This window comes from Ovis aries, chromosome 15 (genome assembly GCF_016772045.2).
Source record: "Ovis aries strain OAR_USU_Benz2616 breed Rambouillet chromosome 15, ARS-UI_Ramb_v3.0, whole genome shotgun sequence".
Taxonomy (NCBI): Eukaryota; Metazoa; Chordata; class Mammalia; order Artiodactyla; family Bovidae; genus Ovis; species Ovis aries.
The window spans coordinates 75,792,133-75,815,523 of NC_056068.1; the positions used below are offsets into that span (position 1 = coordinate 75,792,133).

Here is a 23,391-nt window from a genome sequence, read left to right on the forward strand (position 1 = left end):
CCCCAAGTGAGTTGCTTTTATTGGCCCTGCAGCTTTGTCTAAGAGTTTTGCAGATTCCTGATGACATCATGGATAATGCTCGTGCACAGACAGTAAACAAAAAAATAATTTAGCTTTCAGGCATTTTGACAAAACTTGAATAGTCCAATTTAGAGAAATGATAATGAGCTTTATGAACAGTAAGCACATGAGCTTAAACAACAAGCACGACCCCAGTCTTTCTTGGAATGTGACACACTGAAAGATGAGTGTAGGGAAAGCTAGAAGCTTGACACTCCTGAATTATGTGCAGTTCAGACTTGAGTCCACGGTCTAGTGTTAATCCCATGCAGTGTGTTCTGGTTAGCGGCTAACAGGCTACCAAGTGAGTGACTCATTAAGCCCCTCGAGCCCTAGCGTTTTGCCTATAAGAAAGGAAAAGGTAATATTACCACCTACCTCACTGGAATGTTAGAAGATTGAGACGATAAACATGTAGAACTCTATAAGAAAGGTATTTTGTAAATAGAAAATACCATTATTACTCTCGTTGATCAAATTTCCCCAGCACAAGGGGATGGGATAAAAGCTACCTCATACCGGGTTGAGAGGATGAATTAATTAATATATGTCAGTTATCTTACAGTAAACTATTTAATGAGACCTAAAATTGTCTTTCTTGATAGTCTATTTAAGCACATGATTAACTTACAAAAGTCTTATATGTGCCGTCGGTCTTTTGCCTTGCCTTCAAGGATTGGCCTGGTAGAGAATAGCGCATACTCTACCATGTGGTGGTGGAAGAAAATAAGTTAGGTCTTCAGGAAGCATGGCCCTGTCTTTTTTCTTTTCAAGGTTATGCCTACAAATAGTCTTTGGAATCTTGCTAATCTTTGTTGCCATGTCTGAACATAGGTAGTGACTGTTTTGACCTTTGTTCTCCCAGTAAATATTTGGTTTTGATCTCATGTTTCTAAAGAAGAAACAAGCTTATAAGGAAAAGAAGTGATTGATTTGTCTTACATTGTGAACTTTTCTTATCATATTTCTTAGTAGTTTAAGAGAAAATAATTGTTGTTGAAGGACCTCACTTTGAGTTCCCTAACTGGAAAGGTCTTAAACTAAGCCGAGTAATAAAAACAGCTTTGGTTGTTATCTTTAAAGAAGGGATACAGGAAAAGACTTTATATTTTTTTAAATGACAAAATTATCACTGACATCTCTGCTTCCATTTTTGTTGGTATTTGCATAAAGTTTTAGGCAACAAAACCTGAGGCGACCCCCTTGAAAATAATGTAATTTTCAATGTAATTTTCATCCTCTGTTTCCAAGTACACTAACATTTGGATAACCTCACTTCCCAGATTTCATTTTCTATTAGATGACACAAAATGGGAAACACTATTTCACTTAAACTCTAAACCCTCAGCAGAGATTCTCTCTCTTACTTTTTTTTAAAATTACTTAATTTATTTTTTTACTTTACAATGTTGTATTGGTTTTGCCATACATCAACATGAATCCGCCATGGGTATACACGTGTTCTCCATCCTGAACCCCCCTCCCACCCCCCTCCCCATACCATCCCTCTGGGTCATCCCAGTTCACCAGCCCCAAGCATCCTGTATCCTGCAACCTGGACTGGAGATTCGTTTCACATATGATAATATACGTTTCAATGCCATTCTCCCAAATCATCCCACCCTCACCCTCTCCCACAGAGTCCAAAAGACTGTTCTATACATCTGTGTCTCTTTTGCTGTCTCGCATACAGGGTCATCGTTACCAACTTTCTAAATTCCATATATATGCATTAGTATACTGTATTGGTGTTTTTCTTTCTGGCTTACTTCACTCTGTATAATCGGCTCCAGTTTCATCCACCTCATTAGAACGGATTCAAATGTATTCTTTTTAATGGCCGAGTAATACTCCATTGTGTATATGTACCACGGCTTTGTTATCCATTCGTCTGCTGATGGACATCTAGGTTGCTCCCATGTCCTGGCTATTGTAAACAGTGCTGTGATGAACATTGGGGTACATGTGTCTGTTTCAATTCTGGTTTCCTCGGTGTGTATGCACAGCAGTGGGATTGCTGGGTTGTATGGCAGTTCTATTTCCAGTTTTTTAAGGAATCTCCACACTGTTCTCCATAGTGGCTGTACTAGTTTGCATTCCCACCAGCAGTGTAAGAGGGTTCCCTTTTCTCCACACCCTCTCTAGCATTTATTGCTTGTAAATTTTTGGATAGCAGCCATTCTGACTGGCGTGAAATGGTACCTCATTGTGGTTTTGACTTGCATTTCTCTGATAATGAGTGATGTTGCGCATCTTTTCATATATTTATTAGCCATCTGTATGTCTTCTTAGGAGAAATGTCTGTTTAGTTCTTTGGCCCACTTTTTGATTGGGTCATTTATTTTTCTGGAATTGAGCTGCAGGAGTTGCTTGTATATTTTTGAGATTAATTCTTTGTCCATTGCTTCATTTGTTATTATTTGCTCCCATTCTGAAGGCTGTCTTTTCACCTTGCTTATAGTTTCCTTTGTTGTGCAGAAGCTTTTAATTTTAATTAGGGCCCAATTGTTTATTATTGCTTTTATTTCCAATATTCTGGGAGATGGGTCATAGAGGATCCTGCTGTGGTTTATGTTGGAGAGTGTTTTGCCTATGTTTCTCTCCTACATTTTTAAATACAGAGATAGTATTCCAGCTTCTAAGTAAGCTCAGCCCCCCAAATACTGTCTTAAGTGGGAAATATATTCAATCAGATGTTCTTGGTATGCCAGCTGGAGTCATTCTCATATCCAGGAGGACTAGAGTCAGTCCTTATAAGATATTTGTGAAGTAGGTACCAGCCTGACCCTCACTTTTCCATGAGGAAACTGAAATTTAGGTTATGTAACTTGCCCAAAGTCATCCAGCTAGTAAATGTGGAGGTGAAGCTTAAATGAAGTTTATCTAACTCTAGAGCCTGTGTTGTCAGCTACTTTGCTTTTAGGTCTGATTTCCCAAGGCCCGCTTTCTTATTCAGTTCATAAGGATTTAAGGATTAGAACTTAATATTTTAACAGAAATGTCTATGGAATATATGATACATTCCCCGTATTCCCTGGTATATAATAGAACATAATTTAACATTTTCTTGATGATGTGGTGTCATTATTCTAGATGTTTGTACTGTAGATGTGTTATGACATTTGCTCATGAGGATGTATGTTAGGGAACAGGGACTCAGAGAGCTTAAGTAAAATTTCCAGCGTTCATGTAGATAGCAGTAGGTGGAGCTAAGATTTGATTCTAGTTCTTCTGATTCCAAATTTAGTGGTTTAGGTGCCACTCAATCAGTGTTGGTTAAATCTGACTGGTAGCTGTCATTGATTAATGACAAGAACGTCCCCCATTGCTCAAAATTCCTCTCTCTCCAGACTAATGTTTCCTACTGGGTCAGTAAGCTGGTGAGTATATTGAGGTTCTGTGCTTTAGGTGATTTTGTGCCACTGATCTCAGGGTGATGGTTGAGCAACCACCCCCTCCACCGCAATGGCTTATACAGGAGAGAACTTTATTTCTCTCTCCCTTAACCTAGGTCCAGGATGCAGAAGGCAGAAATCTGCTCTAGGAAGCCATCGCAGGATTTCAGGCTAGCAGGGTAGCCATGCCATTTGAAATCCGTGGTTTCTGAGGATGCCTCTGTTGTAGCCATTCCTGATATAAAAAGGAAAAGAGGAAGGAATGAGTCCAGGGCAAACACCTTTTAAGCAAATAAGGCAGAAGTTGCGAACATCACTTGTGCTCACATTTCATAAGTGAGGACTTAACATAAGACCCCTGCTAATTGCAGAGGAGCTTGGGAAATCCACCCAGACATCGTGTGTAAGAAGAATAGGAGCACATATTTTGCGTAGGAGCACGTATATTAGGAGTGCTGACAATAACCTACCGTGCCTGGTCTGTGCATAGTTAGTAGCTGCTTGTCCTTATTCACGGAGAAGGCGATGGCACCCCACTCCAGTGCTCTTGCCTGGAACATCCCATGGACGGAGGAGCCTGATAGGCTGCAGTCCATGGGGTCTCGAAGAGTCGGACACGACTGAGCGACTTCACTTTCACTTTTCACTTTCATGCATTGGAGAAGGAAATGGCAACCGACTCCAGTGTTCTCGCCTGGAGAATCCTAGGGACGGGGGAGCCTGGTGGGCTGCCGTCTGTGGGGTCGCACAGAGTCCTTATTCAGAGGGGGAGCGCAGATACTCCGGTGGCTGTTTGGCCTTTCCTTCCCAATGTCTACCTTTTCAAGTACAGTGTATTTTATCGGTTGTCCCTGTCCTCCACTCTTTTACCTTAACACTACTACTGAGCTTGCTTGCTCCCTTTTTATTATTATTATTATTTTTTTTCGTAACTCTATGTCTCCAGTCATTTCTCTCGGATCACTTCTCTGTCCTTTGTAAACATTTCCAACTAATCAAAATCGTTCGTTTCTACACTGCAGGGAGCACATGTAATTGTTAGAGCTTTAGTTCTTCCTTATTGTGCTGCTTGCTGTCTGTTGGGGCTTACTTTTGCTGCCAAATAAAAATGTTTTGAGTGGGGAGTTAGGCCCATGGTAGAAACTTAAATCTTGTCTCTGGAGAGATAGTTTTACAGTAAATAAAGACATTTGTCTTCCTAGGCTGAGAGTAAGAGATTTAGAAGGACGAGGAAAACGTGGGGACGCAGAAACTGGGGGAGGAGTGAGTTTCAAGATGGAGGGAGTGTTCAGTGTTCAGTTGCCTCCGAGAGGTCAAATAAGATAAGAGCTGCAAAAGGGATTGTTGGTGGCATTAGGTGAGAAGTTTCAGTGGAGCAGTGTGGCAGGATCCCAGGTTTGCCTGTAAATGGGAAGGGTGAGGAATTTGAGACAATAGGTAGGATAGACTTGTTTCCAGAAGCTTGGCGGACTGGGAAAGGACAGGGGGTGGTAGCAAGGGTAGGAGAGAGTTTATTGTTGTTTTGAAGTTTTTAGAGTCTTGAGTGTGTTTACAGGCTGAAGGAAAGGGAGCCGTTGTAGAGGAGAGAGGGACGGTCCAAGAGAATAAGGTGAGTCAGTGATGGAACGCTTTTTCAGAAGAGGGGAGAGAGTGTTCCAGGATCAAGGGCAGAGGTGCAAGCTTGGTTTTGGAGGTGGGACTCAGGGCCATGTTTATTCATTAGGCACTACAGGCATTGTGCCAAATCTATAAACAGTTTTGAAACTTTTGAAAATATTTGATAGCTAACAAATATTTGTTGTATGCGTGTCCTCACTTGTGTCCGACTCTTTGCGACCCCATGGACTGTAGCCTGCCAGGCTGCTCTGTCCACAGGATTTCCCAGGCCAGAATGCTCAAGCGGCTTGTCGTTTTCTACCCTGGGGATCTTCCCAACCCGGAGATCGAACCTGCATCTCTTGTGCCTCCTGCATTGGCAGGGGGATTCTTTATCACTGTATCACCTGGGAAGCCCCCAAAACAATATTTATTGATCCTAAAATATGGGTAAATGTTTAATTATACATTTATAAAACGTAGTATAATATCACTTTTATTGTTATATTTAGTATGGAAAAACATTTTATTACATTTAAAAGCAACTTTCACATGCTCACAAGGTAATGCTCAAAATCCTTTAAGCTATGCTTCAGTAGTAGGTGAACCAAGAGCTTCCAGATATATAAGATGGATTTTTAAAAAGGCAGAGGAACCAGAGATCAAATTGCCAACATCCATTGGATCATAGAAAAAACAAGGGAATTCCAGAAAAATATCTACTTCTGCTTTATTGACTATTCAAAAACCTTTGACTGTGGATCAAGGAGCAACAGTTAGAACCAGACATGGAACAATGGACTGGTTCAAAATTTGGAAAGGAATAGGTCAAGGCTGTATATTGTCACCCTGCTTATTTAACTTATATGCAGAGTACATCATGAGAAACGCTGGGCTGGATGAATCACAAGCTGTAATCAAGATTGCCAGAAGAAATATCAGCAACCTCAGATATGCAATAGATACCACTCTAATGGCAGAAATCAAAGAGGAACTAAAGAACATTTTGATGAAGGTGAAAGAGGAGAGTAAAAAAGCTGGCTTAAAATTTAGCATTTAAAAAACTAAGATCATGGCATCTCGTCCCATCACTTTATGGCAAATAGATGGGGAAAAATTGGAAACTGGCAGATTTTATTTTCTTGGGCTCCAAAACCACTGCAGACCATGACTGCAGCTATGAAATTAAAAGATGCTTGCTCCTTGGAAGAAAATCTATGATAAACCTAGACAATATATTGAAAAGCAGAGAGATCACTTTGCCAACAAAGGTCCATGTAGTCAAAGCTATGGTTTTCCCAGTAGTCATGTATAGATGTGAGAGTTGGACCATAAAGAAGGCTGAGTACCAAAGAACTGACGCTTTCATATTGTGGTTCTGGAGAAGACTCTTGAGAGTCCCTCGGACAGCAAGGAGATCATACCAATCAATCCTAAAAGAAATCAACCCTGAATATTCATTGCAAGGACTGATGCTAAAGCTGAAGCTCCAGTACTTTGGCCACCTGGTGCAAAGAGCCAACTCTTTGGAAAAGACTCTGGTGCTAGGAAAGATTGAGGGCAGGAGGAGAAGGGGCAACAGAGGCTGAGATGGTTGGATGGTATCACCAACTCAATGGACATGAGTTTGAGCAAACTCAGGGAGATAGTGAAGGACAGGGAAGCCTGGTGTGCTGTAGTCCACGGAGTCACAGAGAGTTGGCCATGACTTAGCAACTGAACAACAAAAGCAAGTTATAGGTAAGATTTTTTGCAATTAGCAGGAGATCCTAAGTGTGAATTCATGTCCTAACATGGTTTTAAAACAACTCTGCTGCTGCTAAGTCACTTCAGTCGTGTCTGACTCTGAGCAACCCCATAGATGGCAGCCCACCAGGCTCCCCCATCCCTGGGATTCTCCGGGCAAGAGCACTGGAGTGGGTTGCCATTTCCTTCTCCAGTGCATGAAAGTGAAAAGTGAAAGTGAAGTCACTCAGTCGTGTCCGACTCTTCACGACCCCGTGGACTGCAGTCTACCAGGCTCCTCCATCCATGGGATTTTCCAGGCAAGAGTACTGGAGTGGGGTGCCATCGTCTTCTCTGTTAAAACAACTCTACAAGAATATTATTCATCATAAAAAAGAAGAAAGTCCTGCCACTTGCAACAGCATAGATGGATGTTGAAGGCATTATTTTAAGTGAAGTAAGTTAAAGACAAATACTGTATGATCTCACTAGTGTGTATATAGTATTTAATATATTAAAAAAAAATACCCTAGACTCATAGATAACAAAGAGGTGGAGGGTGGGTGAAATGGGTAAAGGTGGGATAAAGTACAAATATCTAGTAATACAATAAATAATCCCTGGGGATGTAATGTACGACATGGTGACTATAGTTAATTATACTTTATTTATATTTGAAAATTGCTGAGAGAGTAGATCTTAAAAATTCTCATCACAAGAGAAAAATTGTAGCTGTGTGGTGACTGACGGACATTAACTAGACTTACTGTGGTGACCATTTCACAACATACACAGATATCCAATCATCATGTTGTATACCTGAAACTATTAATAATACAGTGTTATATGTCAATTATGTATCAATAAAAAAGAAAAAGCAGGAAACCCTGACTCTACAAAGAATAAATGCTTTTGAATAACAGAGACAGAAAGTAAAATTGGTGAAGGACAGAATTGAAATGGAGCTGAAAGTTGATGTTCTTTACCTGGCCACCTACCTCGTCTTTGTCTTTGAAGTAAGATTCAACGTTATCTCTCTAGAGTTAGGGAAACAAAAGTAAAAGGCATAGGAGAACAAAGAAAATTTGTATTACCGTGGAAGAGAAGAAACAAGTTGCTGTAGGAAGGAAGAAAGATAGCTTGACTAGGGACAAGTACAAGAATTCTGAGCAGCATTAAGACATCTGAAGTAAAGATGTATAAGTGCATAGTAGCGTGTGCATGCTCAGTTGTGACCCCATGGACTAGCCCCCCAGCCTCCTCTGTTCATGGAATTTTCCAGGCAAGAAGACCGACTGACGTGGGTTGCCATTGCCCACTCCAGGGGACCTTCCCCACCCAGGGATCGAACCCGCATCTCCAGCATTAGCAGGCACATTCTTTACCACGGCGCCACCTGGGAATAAATAAACCCTTTGAAAAAAAGAAGCAACAAAAAAACGTAAATAGGAACAAAGTCGACTATGTAAATTCTAAAAGAAAAAACTACAAAAATTTTGCAAAGTAATAATTAGGTGAAACAATTGAATAACTTCTAGGAAAACAAGATGTTACAAATAATGGGTAAAGAGAGGGGAAAATCCAAAAGAACAAAAAATATTTGATTTGATGTTTATTAGCTACAGAATTTTATCAGCCAAGTGGGTTTATAAAAGCTTTAGTAAAACAGTAGTACCGTAGCCCACAAACTCTCACCTCTAAATCCCCCTCTTCAGAGGAGACTACTTACGGATTTTTTCACCATGTCTTTTGCTGTTTTGCTGCATATCTTAAAATAACATGCTTACACTGCTCTTCTTGATTTTCCAGTTGCGGATATTGTCTAATGACTGCCTATGATGGATTTAGCGCTTTTATATCCTCTTAACTTCCCTCCCTCCTAGCCTTGCAATAAAAATATGATTTTTGGTTAAGTCAATATTCAGTGTTTATTATCACTAAGAAAATGGTATGTATACGTTAGTCATGCAGTATACTATGATTACATTTCCCTTTTTTTCATAGTTTCCCCCCGCCCCAAGAGTTAATAATTGCCTTGTCTTTTGTTTGGTTGATTTTCTATGAACTTGTCTCTAGTTTCTGCCCCAGCTCTCCAACCAAAAGCCTAATCTTCTCCGAGCTGATTCAGACACATTAGGTATTCTCCAAATTTCAATTTATTTTCTTCAAGATAACTCTCTTGGGATACTCCTCTACCTGGTTGGCCCTCCTGCTACCATCTGACCCAGTTGCTGCCTAAATCCTTATCCTTATCCTGAATATTACTTGTCTCTCTCAAGTGATACTCCATATGACCTAAAGCCTCTGTTTTCCTTTTCCCCCAAATAATCCTTCTTTTTCTTAGGTTGTATCCTCCAACAGCAGCTTTCTGAGAAAGTTTGCATGCAAAATAAAATTTAGAGTGTCTTGCATCTCTGAAAATGTCTTTGCACTACCTTGACACTTGGTTCATAATTTGTGTAAATATAAAATTCTAAGTTGGAGATAATTTTCCCTTAGACTTTTAGAGGCATTTATCCCTTATTTTTTAGTTTCCCATATTGCTGTGGAAAAATTGAATGCCATTCTTATTTGTCATATTTCATAGAGATATCCATTGGTGTTGATATTTCATTGATTTCTTGAGGCCCTTTCAATGTGGAAATTTGCATCCTTCAGTTCTGGATGTTTTCTTGAATTTATGTTTGGCATTTTCTCATGTCTATCTCTGGAACTGTTGTTACTCAGACATTGGACCTTATGGATTCATGCTCTAATTTTCTTACCTTTCTTTCTTCTTTTCTTGGTTTATTATATTTTATGTGAATATGTTTGACCTTTCCAATCCTATTGAATGCTACAACTATCTACTATTATATTATAATTTTCTATTCATTTTTTCCTGGATTTGTGAATATAAGATTTTAGCTTGTCTTTCTGAGATTTTTTTTTTTTATTTGAAGGATAATTGCTTTACAGAATTTTGTTGTTTTCTGCCAAGTATCAGCATGAATCGACCATAGGTATACATATGTCCCCTCCCTCTTGACCTCCCTGCCATCTCCCTCCTCATCCCACCCCTCTAGATTGTACTTTCTGAGATTAGTAATTGTGAGATTTCTTTTCTTATTTTGTTGTTGTTTTGTGCTTTGGTTTGGTTTGTTTTCTTGCTTTTGTGTATGTCTTCTGCATTTTTTTCTTTCAAGTTTATTTTTTTCTGTTAGTAATTTTTGGTGTGTTTTTTAGATAAGAACGTTTCCTCAAACTTTTGAAGCTCCTTGGATATCTGTTTCCATGCTAAGCAGGGGAGAGTCTCACACAGGTCGGCTTCAATGTAGTCATCTGGCACCTCTGTCTTTAACTGTTCTTGAAGTCCCCAAGTTCAAAGACCTGATGATTCAGTTGCTTAATAGAAGATAAACCTTTAATGTCATATCTAGGTAAAGGGAGGGTGATAACTTTGCTCCATAAAGTCGGGGAGAGGATCTAGAAATGTCAGTGGTTCTCATGTAGACTTTTCGCCCAACCATATTAGTTAGCTCAGCCTGCCACAACGAGACAATCACAGTGTGCGTGGGTCCACTTGTGTGTGTGCATACCCAGTTCCCCCCTCACCGTTTCTTTTTAAAGATCTCCTGTCCCCCTTGAATCGCGTTGGCATCCTTGTCAAAAACTATGGGACATATATGTGAGGGCTTATTGCCAGGCTCTCTATTGTATTCCACTGTGGGTTTGTTTTTGTCTGTTTTCATGCCAGTACTGCATTGTTTTGATTCCTGTCACTTGGTAATAAGTTTTAAAATTAGGAAGGGTGCATCATCCATTTTTGTTCTTTTCCAAGATTTTTTGGCTGTTCAGAGTCTCTTGAGATTTCATGTAATGTTACAATGGAAAAAAAAGAGTTTTACAGTGGGTTCTTATTGTCCAGGGTTCCACACAACTGTTTGCTCCTCTGAGTGCTTTTTCGGTGCTTTCTGTTTGGACTCGGTCTCATGCACACCATACACGGGCAGCGTTGCTGTAGTTTTCACTATATGGTGATGGTCAGTTTGCTTACTTGTCTCCTTAAGGACAGAGAGCATAGTTCTATTTGCTTTCATTTTCCCATTTTCCCAATGCTTAGCATTTGCTTAGCATATTCTAGATTTTCCATATAATGTTTAAATGAATGAATGAAGCATAAACAAATATTATGTTAAATTTAAGTGGATTAGACTTTCACCCAAATATAAATAACCGATACGTGTGTAGTACTTTAAAGTACATTTAGGTATATTATCTTATTCATCTTAACCTATGAAGAGAGTCTGACTAATAGTTCTTTTGTTATAAATCTGACATTACTGACAGTAAGGTAAAATTAAAACATTTAGGAAAAGAATAAATGAGAAAATTTAGAAATGAAAAATATGTGGATCCTTTGCAAACATTTATCATATACAAGGTACAAAGAAGCTTTTGGTTAATAAAAGGCAGTCATATATATTTCATCCTCAAGCCATAATACTATAAAATTAGAGATAATGAAAGTATAATTTAAAAGTACCTAACTTCAAGGATAATTTATAAATTCCTTTCCTTTACAACTGGGTTAGGAAATAAATTTGAGAAATAACAATAGACTATTTTTAACCACAGCACAATTAAAATCTATGGACATTTACTAAAGCAATGCTCAGAGGAAAAGTTACTGCTATAAGTATTTAAATTAATAAGGCACAAAAACATAATTAAGTTTATACTTAAAGACTTCGGAAAAGGAGCAAAGTAGCAAACCAAAGAAAATATAAAATAAAATAATACAGTACACAAACAAATGGTGATTTTTTTTGAGCTTTCAGAAGCAAGTAGTTCAATTACAAAGTTTGTCATTAACTCAGAAAAAACTGTCATCTCTTTTTTACTGACAGTTTTATGGATGTATAATTTGCATATAATAAAGATCACGTACTATAAGGGTGAGATTTAATAAGCTTTGAGATATATATGTGTTAATATAGAGCCATGTAGTCATCACCTCAGTGAGCATTTTCATCACCTGCAAGTTTCCTTGTGCCCTGCTCCTATGTTGAAGCCTTGATCCCTGGTATGATGGTATTTAGAGGTGGGGCCATTGGCAGGTAATTGGGCCATAAGATGGAACCTTAATCATGAGATGATACTGGGTTGGCCAAAAAGTTCCTCCAGGTTTTTGCATAACATTGTATGAAAAACCCAAACAAACTTTTTGGCCAACCCACTACAAACAGACTCAAGAGAAATAATTTCTGTTTTTACCACCTGAGGAGGAAGGAGGCTATCTGCAAACCAGGAAAGCTCCTTGGCAGTATGTACAAAAGTTGAAGCTACTCATCCCCTTTGGCCTAGTCATGCACTTGAGGGCCCAGAACAAGCTGAAAATGCAGACATGAGTTTACTAAATTTTGGCACCAGGGACCAGTTTCATGGAAGACAGTTTTTCCACAGACTGAGGGTGGCGGAAAGGTGGTTTGGGGATGATTCAAACACATTACATTTATTGTGTATTTTATTTCTTTTCTTATTATATCTGCTCTACCTCAGATCGTCAGGCATTAGATCTCTGAGGTTGGAGACCCCTGTACTAAAAGACTTATACTAGGGTGTTCATAGTGATACCATTCATAATAGACCCAGACTAGAAACTGAAAAAATGCTGTCAGCAGGGAATTGACAAAAAAATTCAGGGCACAATGGAGGACAGAAATGGTATGGATCTAATAGAAGCAGAAGATACTTAGAAGAGGTGGCAATAATACACAGAAGAACTATACAAAAAAGATCTTAATGACCTGGATAACCATGATGGTGTGATCGCTCACCTAGAGTCAGACATCCTGGAGTGCAAAGTCAAGTGGGCCTTCAGAAATATCACTGCGAACAAAGCTAGTGGAGGTGATAGAATTCCACCTGAGCTATTTCAAATCCTAAAAGATGATGCTGTTAAAGCGTTGCACTCAATATGCCAGCACATTTGGAAAAGTCAGCAGTGGCCACAGAACTGGAAAAAGTCAGTTTTCGTTCCAATCCCAGAAAAGGCAGTGCCAAAGAATATTCAAACTACCACACAATTGCACTCATTTCACAGGCTAGAAAGGTCATGCTCAAAATCCTCCAAGCTAGGCATCAACAGTATGGGAACCAAGAACTTCCAGACATACTAGCTGGATTTAGAAAAGGTAGAGGAACCAGAGATCAAATTGCCAGCATCCATTGTATCAGAAAAAGCAAGAGAATTCCAGAAAAACATCTGCTTCATTGACTACGCTAAAGCCTTTGACTGTGGATCACAACTAACTGTGGAAAATTCTTAAATGGATAGGAATACCAGACCACCTTACCTGCCTCCTGAGAAATCTGTATACAGGTCAAGGAGCAACAGTTAGAACCGGACATGGAACAATGGACTAGTTCCAGACTGGGAAAGGAGTATGTTAAGGCTGCATATTGTCACCCTTTATTATTTAACTTATATGCAGGGTAGGTCATGGGACATGCTGGGCTGGATGAATCACAAGCTGGAATCAAGACTGCCAGGAGAAATATCAATAATCTCTGATATGCAGGTGACACCACCCTAATAGCAAAAAGTGAAGAACTAAGGAGCCTCTTGATAAAGGTGAAAGAGGAGAGTGAAAAAGCTGACTTAAAATTCAGCATTCAAAAACTGAAGATCATGGCATCTGGTCCCATCTCTTCATGGCAAATAGATGTGGAAACAATGGAAACAGTGAAAGACTTTTATTATTTTCTTGGGCTCCAAAATCTCTGCAGATGGTTACTGCAGCCATGAAATTAAAAGACACTTGCTCCTTGGAAGAAAATCTATAGGAAACCTAGACAGAATATTAAAAAGCAGAGACAATACTTTGCCGACAAAGGTCTATACGATCAAAACTATAGTTCTTCCAGTAGTCATGTATGAATGTGAGAGCTGAACCGTAAAGAAGGCTGAGCGCCAAAGAATTGATGCTTTTGAACTGTGGTGTTGGAGAAGACTCTTGAGAGTCCCTTGGACTGCAAGGAGATCAAATCAATCAATCCTACTTCTGGGAATATATCTTAAGGAAATAATTCAAAAGAGAAAATAAATTGTAAAAAAATTTTTGTAGCACGTTATTTTTAATAAAAAACTGGAAATATTCCAGAAGCAAACTGAGGTAAATTAATACAGTGGAATATTATATTATTATATCACTACGTAATTCCTAAGAAGACTTTATGTGTGTGGGTATGAGTGTGTATATGTGTAAAAGCATGTAGAAACAACCAACAGAAAAAGATAGAACTTCAACATAAACCTGTGGATTTTAGTGACGATGAGATGGGACCATAGAGATATGTAATCTCTTGCTATTTTATGATAGAGGAATTCTGTGTTTAAGTAATGTTTTAAAATGCAATAACAATGTTGATATTCTAATTTTAAAAAAGTATTAAACTAGATGACCTTAATACGGTTGCTATCAGCTCCATGCTTTTATAATCTCAAGAAAATGAACTTGAAAGTCAAGTTTCTTTGATCTTTTCCTTCTCCCTCTAGTGCCGTTCAGATCTTTCTCCTTAGTTTAACATTTTCTTAAATTCGATGCGTTAATGAGGCTCTCTACTGACTCATTTTGTTTTGGAAAGACAAAGTATAAATTCAGAGAAGTAGAAGAAAATGCAGTTATTTCATTCTCCATATCTATTTGTATTAACTGTTACAAAAGCAAAATGTGCGCTTATGTTTAATCAGGCTTCCAGATGGTGCCGGAGAAGAAAGTGTCCTCCTCCTCCATCATCTAATGAGGAAATCCAGCTTGGAGGGAGGCTGAATACCTTGCATAATGCTCTGTGGAGCAGTCTAAGAGAGTGATTAGAAACCAGGGCTCGTATATCAAGACCCTCTTGCTTAGGCTGTTAGCCTGGGGGCCTCTCTGTGGAATGGCAATGCAGGGCTGGGATCAATTCAGTGTTTAAGAGCTGGACTAAAGGTCAGTTCACCTTTCCTTGAAGTATTGGATTATTTGAGCAATATAAACTTTCTGATAAGAGATTTCTGGAAGCAATTGCAGAAGTGTCTTATAGCACCAGCAGGAGGACCTGAATGGAATCTTCCCTAGGTTGTCCAGAGAGAAGGGGCCTTTAGAGAGAAGTTCTCCCACCCTTTGCCGCCTCTGACTTCCTATGCTGGCCTTCGTTTGTTCATTTTCCTCTCTAGTGCAAAAGGTAGGATCAAAGGAAATGCTACCGTCATCAGTTCTGAAGTTGAACAGACTGCCTCCTCAGTAAATGGAAAAATTAATTTTCAAATGTCTATGCAAGTTCTGTGAGATACTAAGACATTGATTTGTGATCTGTTGTCAACACACACACATACAAATCATGGTATTTATGTTCATATTAATTAGTGTTAATCATGGTCATTTTTTAAAACTTTTGAATATCTTTAAGAATCTCTCTAGAAGTTATCCACTATGATTCAGTGGGGGGTATATTTACACTTAGGAGATTAAATTTTAAATCTTGGCTTTACCATTTATAAACGGTATGACCTTGGGCAATTTCCTCATTTGTAAAATGGAGAGAATAATTCCAACCTTATCTGATTCCTAGGTTGGTTGAAAGGTTCAATGAGATAATGTAAGTGAAAGTATTTAGTAAACTTTCAGGGGCATTACAAGTTCAGTTAAAAGAGTCAGGAAGACCTTACCCTGTGTACAACAAAGGTTCAGCATTGAAGGCAACAGTACATTTCTTCAGACTCTAGGATGATGTCTAGAAACACGTCATGCTAGCCCAGAGTGCACTAACCTATATTAGTGGATAGACCAAGGAGCTTTCTGATTGGTACATTAGTTTAATCTCTTCATTTATACTTTAGGGAAAATACATAAGCATTTTATGTTTATATTAGGTTTTTCTAAATACAACAGAAAACCCTGAAATAGCATGATTTGAATGACTTAGAAGACTAACGATAAGCCAGTCTGGTGGGAAAGCCTCGAGGGAAAGCCACAGATCCCTGTGTCAACTCGACGGGAAGCGTGACACTACTGCTACAGCTCGGGAGGAAAGCGGACTTGCATGTCCCCACTCGAGACGAGGACTGACTCCCCTGTGGAGACTCCAGAGGAACCCCAAGATCCATGTCAGCACTGGAGAGGAAACCTCAGGTTCCGGCCCCGGCACCGACTGGAGAGGAATCTGGAGAGGCCCCTTGCAACTCGCGTGGAGACTGGCCTTTCCTGAGGCCACAGGAGCGGGTCCCTGAGGTCCCCGTCGGAACGCGAGAGGAACCTGAGAGGAACCTGCCGCTGCTCGAGAAAAACCAGGAGGTTCTCCCCTCCAGGCGAGAGGAGGCCCTTTGCCGCTGCGGTGTCTTGAGGGAAATCACACCTTCCCTCTTGAACCTCGAAAGGGTCCTTCACAACCTTGCAGCAACTCAAGAAGTTCCCCGACATACCCGTCTCCACTCGAGAGGAACCCCGAGGGTCCCGCCACAACTCAAGAGGAGCCCCGTTTCCCACTCCTCCGTTCGAGATGAGGGTTCCTTTCCCTGCTTCGTCGGGAAAGGATTCCTGGCGTTCCATACCCGTACAGGTATGGTGTGGACTGGTATGGTGTGGACTGGTATGGTGTGTCCCAAGTGTAACCAAGAACTCAGGCTTCTGTCTTCTTACTCTGACATCCAACCATAGATTCCTTTTTTTTTTTGCCTCATGATCCATGAGGACTGAAGTAGCTTCTCTGTTCTTTTCTGGGATGGACAAGGGACGTCTTTCAGCTGAATGAGTTTCATTTAGACACTTTCTAAAAGACCCTCACAAGATTGTGCTCTCATGTTATGGCTTAACCACATCACGAAAGCCTGGCTTCAAGAGAAGCTGAAAAATATGGTCTTTATGCCAGTGGCCATGTACCCAGGTAAAACTGGCGTATGTTTCTAAGGAAAAGAAGGTTGGTAGAGTTAGCAACCAGCAGTCTCTGTCGCAGCATTACATAGACGTGGATGTTTTGCTCATAAGCTGCACCCTCCCACCCCAACACTTGCGTGCACACACACAGACACACATGTGCCTCACAGTCACATAAGTGCTGCCTATTTTACTCCACTTGTTTCCTGGGTAAATTAGTCCACTTCAGTTATCCTGTGTCCAGGAATCATGTCAGTGCCTGGTGATTGAAGCCAACTTTAGGAACGTGACCAAAAGGTCATAAAGCAAAAGGTTCTGTGGTCTTTTTCAAGACAGCCAGTTGGCCCATGGAATGACTTGACTACGTGTGTGCTCAGTGCTGTGCTGAATCCTGCACAATACCCAGAAAGGGTATCATTCTGGCTTTTAGTCCTTTATTTGGTCTTGTGATTGGAATCATTGTATTCCCAAATGCCCACAAAGGAACCCAGAAATCATCCTAAATTCCATCCCGTCCTTGAACCTCTCCTATCCAGTCAGTTGCCAGCTTCTGTTGATTTGATCTGTCGTTTCCATTGTTACTCCCCTACTTTGGGCCTTTAATACCTCGGGCCTGTACTGTTTCAACAATTGCCCCCCTTGTTGTCTGTACTTCTAATCTTTCTCCCTCCAGCTCTTCCATGCTGCTGTCAAAGTGATCTTTCAGAAATAGTAATATGACTGTCACTCCCCAGCTCAGACTCCTTCTGTGGTTTCCTAACATCTGTACTCTTTATAAAACGCTTTACGATGATGATGCTGTCCAGCTTTATCTCTTAGGAATATTCAACTATTTGTCGCTTTCCAGATCTCCCATGCTTTTTACATCTTGAGGCTTCTTCACCTGCTGATGTGTCTGTGTTAAATATCCCTTCTCTACTTGTTCACCTGGAAATTCTTTCACATTCTTTGAAACATTCTTTCTCCCAGACAGACATAGGCCTCTTTATCTTAACATTTTTTTCCATGCCTCCTTTATAACAATTATCATACTGTGTTACCATCTTTGATTTGTAAATCTGCTTCTCCAGTCAGTCTTAAATAATCTCCTCGAGGACAAGGACCATGCTTAAGTAAATTAACTAATTATTAAACAAAAGAATGTCTTCAATTATATTATAATTTAGTTGAGGTTACTTACAGATGAAGTGAAATACTTTAAGTCAATATGAAATCAAGTGCTGTGTAATAAGTAATAGTTCAGGGGGAGAAAAGGAGATCACTGGGGGTTGGAGGAATTAGACGAGGAGTCAAAGAGAATATATCTCCTTAGGAAGGTAGCAAGATGATTTGGGCAGGGGAAACTGAAAATTCCAGGGACATATTTTTATACTTGGCAATGTTTGTATAAAGCAATATTTCTAATGTCAAAGCATTACATTTTGAAAAATATAATAAGTAAATTTAAAAAGGAGATAAAAACAAGAAAGGAAAAACCCCTAGGAAATACTGTACTGGGGCTTCCCAGGTGGCACTAGTGGTAAGAACCCACCTGCCAGTGCAGGAGATGTAAGCGGCATGGAGTCGATCCCTGGATCTGGAAGATCCCCTGGAGAAGGGAAAGGCAACCAACCCACTCCAGTATTCTGGCCTGGAGAATCCCACGAACAAAGGAGCCTGGCGGGCTACCATCCACGGGGTCGCGAAGAGTTGGACTTTACTGAAGCAGCTGAGCACACGTGCACATTCACTGCATTGGTTTAATCTTGGACCCTCTTATCTATAAACGTCTTTAGCTCCTTTTACTTTAGCCTTTTCTCATCTCTGAGGAAGGCAAAGTCCTATTGAATACATGCTTTGTGGATACTATATCAGTTCTAAGATTCAGCCTCTTCTCAGCCTGCAATCTTTTTAGAATGTGTGTATACCGCACAGTACTAATGTGTTTATTATATGTATGTTTATATATGTATACACACACACACACACACACACACACACACACACACACATACTAGGTAACACATCCACAGGTTCAAAAAATATAAGGCTGGTACAAAAGTCATTGCTATTATGGACCTGAATTTCAAATCATTATAACTAGACTTAAACATATCTTTATTAATCAAGACAGGAACCATTACAATCGACACATTTTTGCCAACAAGAAATAAATGTGTTTATTCCTGTAGCATAAAATCCAGGCTTTGGGATTCGATGAACTCTTGGAAAGCATTTTCTGCTTCCTGCTGGTTGTGGAAATATTTTCCCTGCGGAAAGCTGTTGAGATGCTTGAAGAAGTCGTAGTAGATTGGTGAGTGGTCAGGTGAATAGGGCAGGTGAGGCAAAACTCTGTAGCCTGATTTGTTCAACTTTTGAAGTGCTGGTTGTGCAATGCGTGGTCAGGCGTTGTCGTGAAGAAGAACTGGGCCTTTTCTGTTGACCAAAGTGGGCTGCAGGCATTGCAATTTTCAGTGCATCTCACTGATTTGCTGCGTGTATTTCTTAGATGTAATGGGCTGGGATTCAGAAAGCTGTAGTGTATCAGAACGGCAGCAGACCACCAAAGTGACCATGACCTTTTTTTTTGGTGCATGTTTGGCTTTGGGAAGTGCTTTTTGGAGCTTCTTCTGCGTCCAGCCACTGAGCTGGTGGTTGCCAGTTGTCGTATAAAATCCACTTTTGGTTGTATGTCACAGTTCAATCGAGAAATGGTTCTGTGTTGTGCAGAATAAGAGAAGAGAATGCATTAAAAAGATGTTTTTGATTTGTGGTCAGCTCATGAGGCACCCACCTATCAAGCTTTTCCACCTTTCCAATCTGCCTCAAATGCCAAACTTGGCAACTTCTCTAGTAGTTGTAAGAGGACTAGCTTCAGTGATTGCTCTCAGTTGGTCATGGTCAGCTTCCGAGGCTGGCCGTCTTCAAGGCTCGCATCTCCTTCGCAGCACTTCTTGAACCACCACTGCCCTGTACATTCATTAGCAGTTCCTGGGCCAAAGGCATTGTTGATGCTGCGAGTTGTCTCTGCTGCCTCACTACCCATCTTGAACGCAAATTCTAAAATTGTTCCAAGTTGCTTTTTGTCTGACATCATTGCTGTAGTCTAAAATAAACAGCAAGTAATAAATCATAATAAAAAAAATCCCATGAGAAGTGCGCATTAAAATGATATAGAACCTAACCACATTTATTTAAGAATGTGTTCCAACGTCAAATGGCAAAATTCAACAATGCAAAACCACAATTACTTTTGCACCAACCAAATAGCAAGGCATACATTGAGAGGAGTTGTTCTCATTCTGCCCTATTTCATCTCTTTCCCCTTCTCTTCTTATGTTCTCTTCTTATATGGACAACTGCATTTATTTTTTTCAACCAGCTCTTTTAAATCCATTTGATATGATTATGTTTTGATTCTCCAATTTTCTAGTACTGTTGAGCTTTGCCATTTACCCTCCTCCAAAATAGCTTCCTTCTTTACTTGCTCTAGAATACTTTCTTTTTCTGCCTTTTTATCATGCTGCTGCTGCTGCTGCTGCTAAGTCTCTTCAGTCGTGTCCAACTCTGTGCAATGCCATAGACGGCAGCCCACCAGGCTCCCCCGTCCCTGAGATTCTCCAGGCAAGAACACTGGAGTGGGTTGCCATTTCCTTCTCCAATGCATGAAAGTGAAAAGTGAAAGTGAAGTCGCTCAGTCTTGCCTGACTCATAGCGACCCCATGGACTGCAGCCCACCAGGCTCCTCCGTCCATGGGATTTTCCAGGCAAGAGTGCTGGAGTGGGGTGCCATTGCCTTCTCTGCCTTTTTATCATAAAGGCATGTAATAGTTTTCCTCATCTGGTTATCTTCACTTTAAAGGTTCAGTATACTTCAGTAATCTGATTATCAGTACTTTGGTTATCTTTCAGCCTAGCATTATATTAAAGACAGTTCAGGGGCTTCTCTGGTGGTCCAGTGGCTAAGACGCCACGGTCCCAATGCAGGGAATCCAGGTTTGATCCCTGGCCAAGGAACTAGATCCCACATGCCACAACTAAAGGTTTGCATGCCTCAGCTAAAGAAACCAAATGCCTCCGTGCAGGTCAAAGATCTGGCATACCACAGCTAAGACCTGGCACAGCCCAATAGATAAATAATAAATGCAAAGAAAGTTAATACTTTATTAAATTTATTATCCCTTATTATAGGACAAAAACAATTGTTTGTATTTGATCCTGCTTTATGATTCGTACCAGAGGCCTAAATGGACTATTAATAGGACAGAAGGAGCCTGGATAATACCATTTGACTATTGCTTTTGTGTGTTTTCCTATGTGTCTCATTATGGCTGTGCTGGGTCTTCCTGGCTGCGTGGGCGCTTCTCCAGCCGTGGTGCGTGGGCTCTCGTTGTGGTGGCTTGTCTTGTTGTGGAGCACAGACTCCAGGGTATGTGGGCTTCAGTGTTACAGCACACGGGCTCAGTAGTGGAGGCTTCCGGGCTCTGGAGCACAGGCTCAGTAGTTGAGGCTCCCGGGCTCAGTTGCTCCACAGCATATAGGGTTTTCCCCAACCAGGGACTGCACCCATGTCTCCAGCACCAGCGGGCGTGCGCCTGTTTAGTCACGCGGTCATGTCGAGCTCTTGGTGACTGACGGACTATAGCCCACCAGGCCCCTCTTTCCATGGGATTTTTCAGGTAAGAATACTAGAGAAGCTTGCTGTCTCCTCCTCCAGGGGATCTTCTTGACCCAGGGATCAAACCCATGTCTCCATTGGCAGGCGAACTCTACCACTGAGTCACCAGGGAAGCCCATATCATTTGACTATTGCTTTAAAAAAGTTGGGTGCTTTCAGGGAGTTTGAAAAAAAATATTTGAAAATAATTCAGTTATTACCATGATTTATTTTGTTTGCTTTGTATAAAGAAAAGCTTTGGCAATGTGGTTCTGGATAGAAATATGGAGAACTTAAGGGATGCATTTGAGCAAGCCCAAGAACTGTCTATCACTGAATCAAGGGCAAAAAGAAAGAAGAATGACTTCAATTTCTGTGTCTGTAAAATGATTGGAGTTGCGTGATATAACCTTAAAGTCCTTTAACTCCTAAGCTTTTATAATTCAGGAGCAGAGGTGAGAATAGTGATGCAGTGACTGGCTACTGATGCAAGCACAGAAAGAGAGGCCAATGGGACAGTCTGTGGGAGGACATAAGTGATTTCAAGTCCTGGTGAAGAGGAATAGTGTGTTCAGTGAAAGCTGAGGAGGGCAAGGAATTGTCAGGTTGGGATTTGGTAGCTCATCATTGTGAAAGAAAGCTGACCATGTGCTTCCATGAAGAGAGATTTTGTTTTGTTTTGTTTTCAACATGTAGGCCCTGAATCCTCAGAGGAGCTATAGATGAGCCTTTGGAAGTTCTTCAGTGTTCTAAAATTGTAACATGTTAAATTATATCCATTTTTCTTTGAGAAAGCATTTGCAGCTTTAATTAGATTCTTATCACAACCTAACAAAAAGCCGCTCACTCTTAAAAAAAAGTGAATGATAAAGATTTCAAATGATTAAAACAGAGAAAGAGTAATACACTTCATGGGACATGCAGTGGATGAATATGGTCATTGTAACATTTTCAGAATAAACTGGGTTTCTGTCACACGAGACACAGAAGTAAGGGCTGACAATTTAAATTTTTAAAAAATAGAGAGGAATTTGCCCATTAGAAAGCTTTTAGTTATGGCTTGCCATTGTTAGCTGTGTGACCTTGGGCAAGTGAATTACCTTCAAAAACTCAATTTTCTCCGCTGCGTAATGGGGATAATAAATATCTACCTTAAATGGTGACTGTGAAGATTAAATGAGATAATGCACGGTAGCATTAGTATAGTGTGTCAGTATTTGGTAAACCTCTCTCCTCACATGGTTTTTTAATTTTCTACATTTATTTTAAGGCGCTTATTGTAGATTTCACTTGGAAGAGCTGGTTCTCAGTCAATCCGTCTTCAGAGAACTGCTCAGTGATGCTAACACTCAAGAAGATCATATCTTATTAAGTGGTTAGTCTAGAGGCTCTTTCCAATGCAGATTTGCAAGCTGGGTGTATAAAAGTCACACCCTGGACTTGTTGCCTGGCAGCACGTGTCCCTGAGTGGTGGTACATGGCTTGCATTGTAATGCCGTTGATGCAGGGGCCAGCTGGCTGGACATGTACTGCCACATGGGCTGGGGACTCCATTCCTCAACAACACAGCAGCCGCCCCCAGGGTTAACGGAAAATGACAAACCAGGCGGGGGATGCGGGAGGCGCCGGCGGAACAGCGGGGCGCCCTTTGATTTGCTTCTGGTATTTGCATGTCTTTCTCGCGGTGTCTGTGAAATGTTCAGAATGACAACGTTTGTAAAAGACCTGCTGACTCCGCCTGAAAAATGTGAAAAACCTCCCGTTTAGAGACCCATTATGTCCAGCTAGCCTGCATTTTCTATATCTTTTCCTTCGTTTTTTATTAATGCAAACATTTGCATGAAGACAGAACCTTTGTTTCTTAAAGAGTTCATCTGCTCCTGCTGCTTACTGGCCCTGCCATGCAAGCGCACAACAGAACCTTTGTTACGCTTTCAGCAAAGCTGTTTATGAACGGTGGCTTACTGAGGACTGCTTCCTGTGCTGTGTGCTTCCATTTTGTCTAAAAGAGAAAAAGAAAATAGTTCTTGGGAGTGAAAAGAATTTGGACTTTTCTTCTATTCACGTCTTGAATGTTGAAATG

At 40.5% G+C, this 23,391-nt stretch overlaps 1 protein-coding gene and 1 long non-coding RNA gene across 4 annotated transcripts in view; one reads left to right on the forward strand and one right to left on the reverse strand.

Annotated features, from left to right (window-relative positions):
• CSTPP1 (centriolar satellite-associated tubulin polyglutamylase complex regulator 1) overlaps positions 1-23,391 on the forward strand; it is a 212,818-nt gene that overhangs the window by 13,610 nt on the left and 175,817 nt on the right. For 2 of the 3 annotated variants that reach the window (XM_060400082.1, XM_060400081.1), the window contains exon 2: positions 15,692-16,358. The exons of the other annotated variant lie outside the window; for it this stretch is intronic. In XM_060400082.1, the coding sequence (XP_060256065.1) occupies positions 15,905-16,358 (454 nt within the window). In that variant the 5' untranslated portion in view covers positions 15,692-15,904. The remainder of the gene's footprint in view (positions 1-15,691; positions 16,359-23,391) is intronic. 3 annotated transcript variants of the gene reach the window in all.
• Positions 1,160-8,603, reverse strand: LOC121816722 (uncharacterized). Its single transcript, XR_006056430.2, has 2 exons — positions 8,506-8,603; positions 1,160-3,690 (listed from the first exon to the last, which is right to left on the reverse strand). It is a non-coding gene; the product is annotated as an uncharacterized LOC121816722 (long non-coding RNA).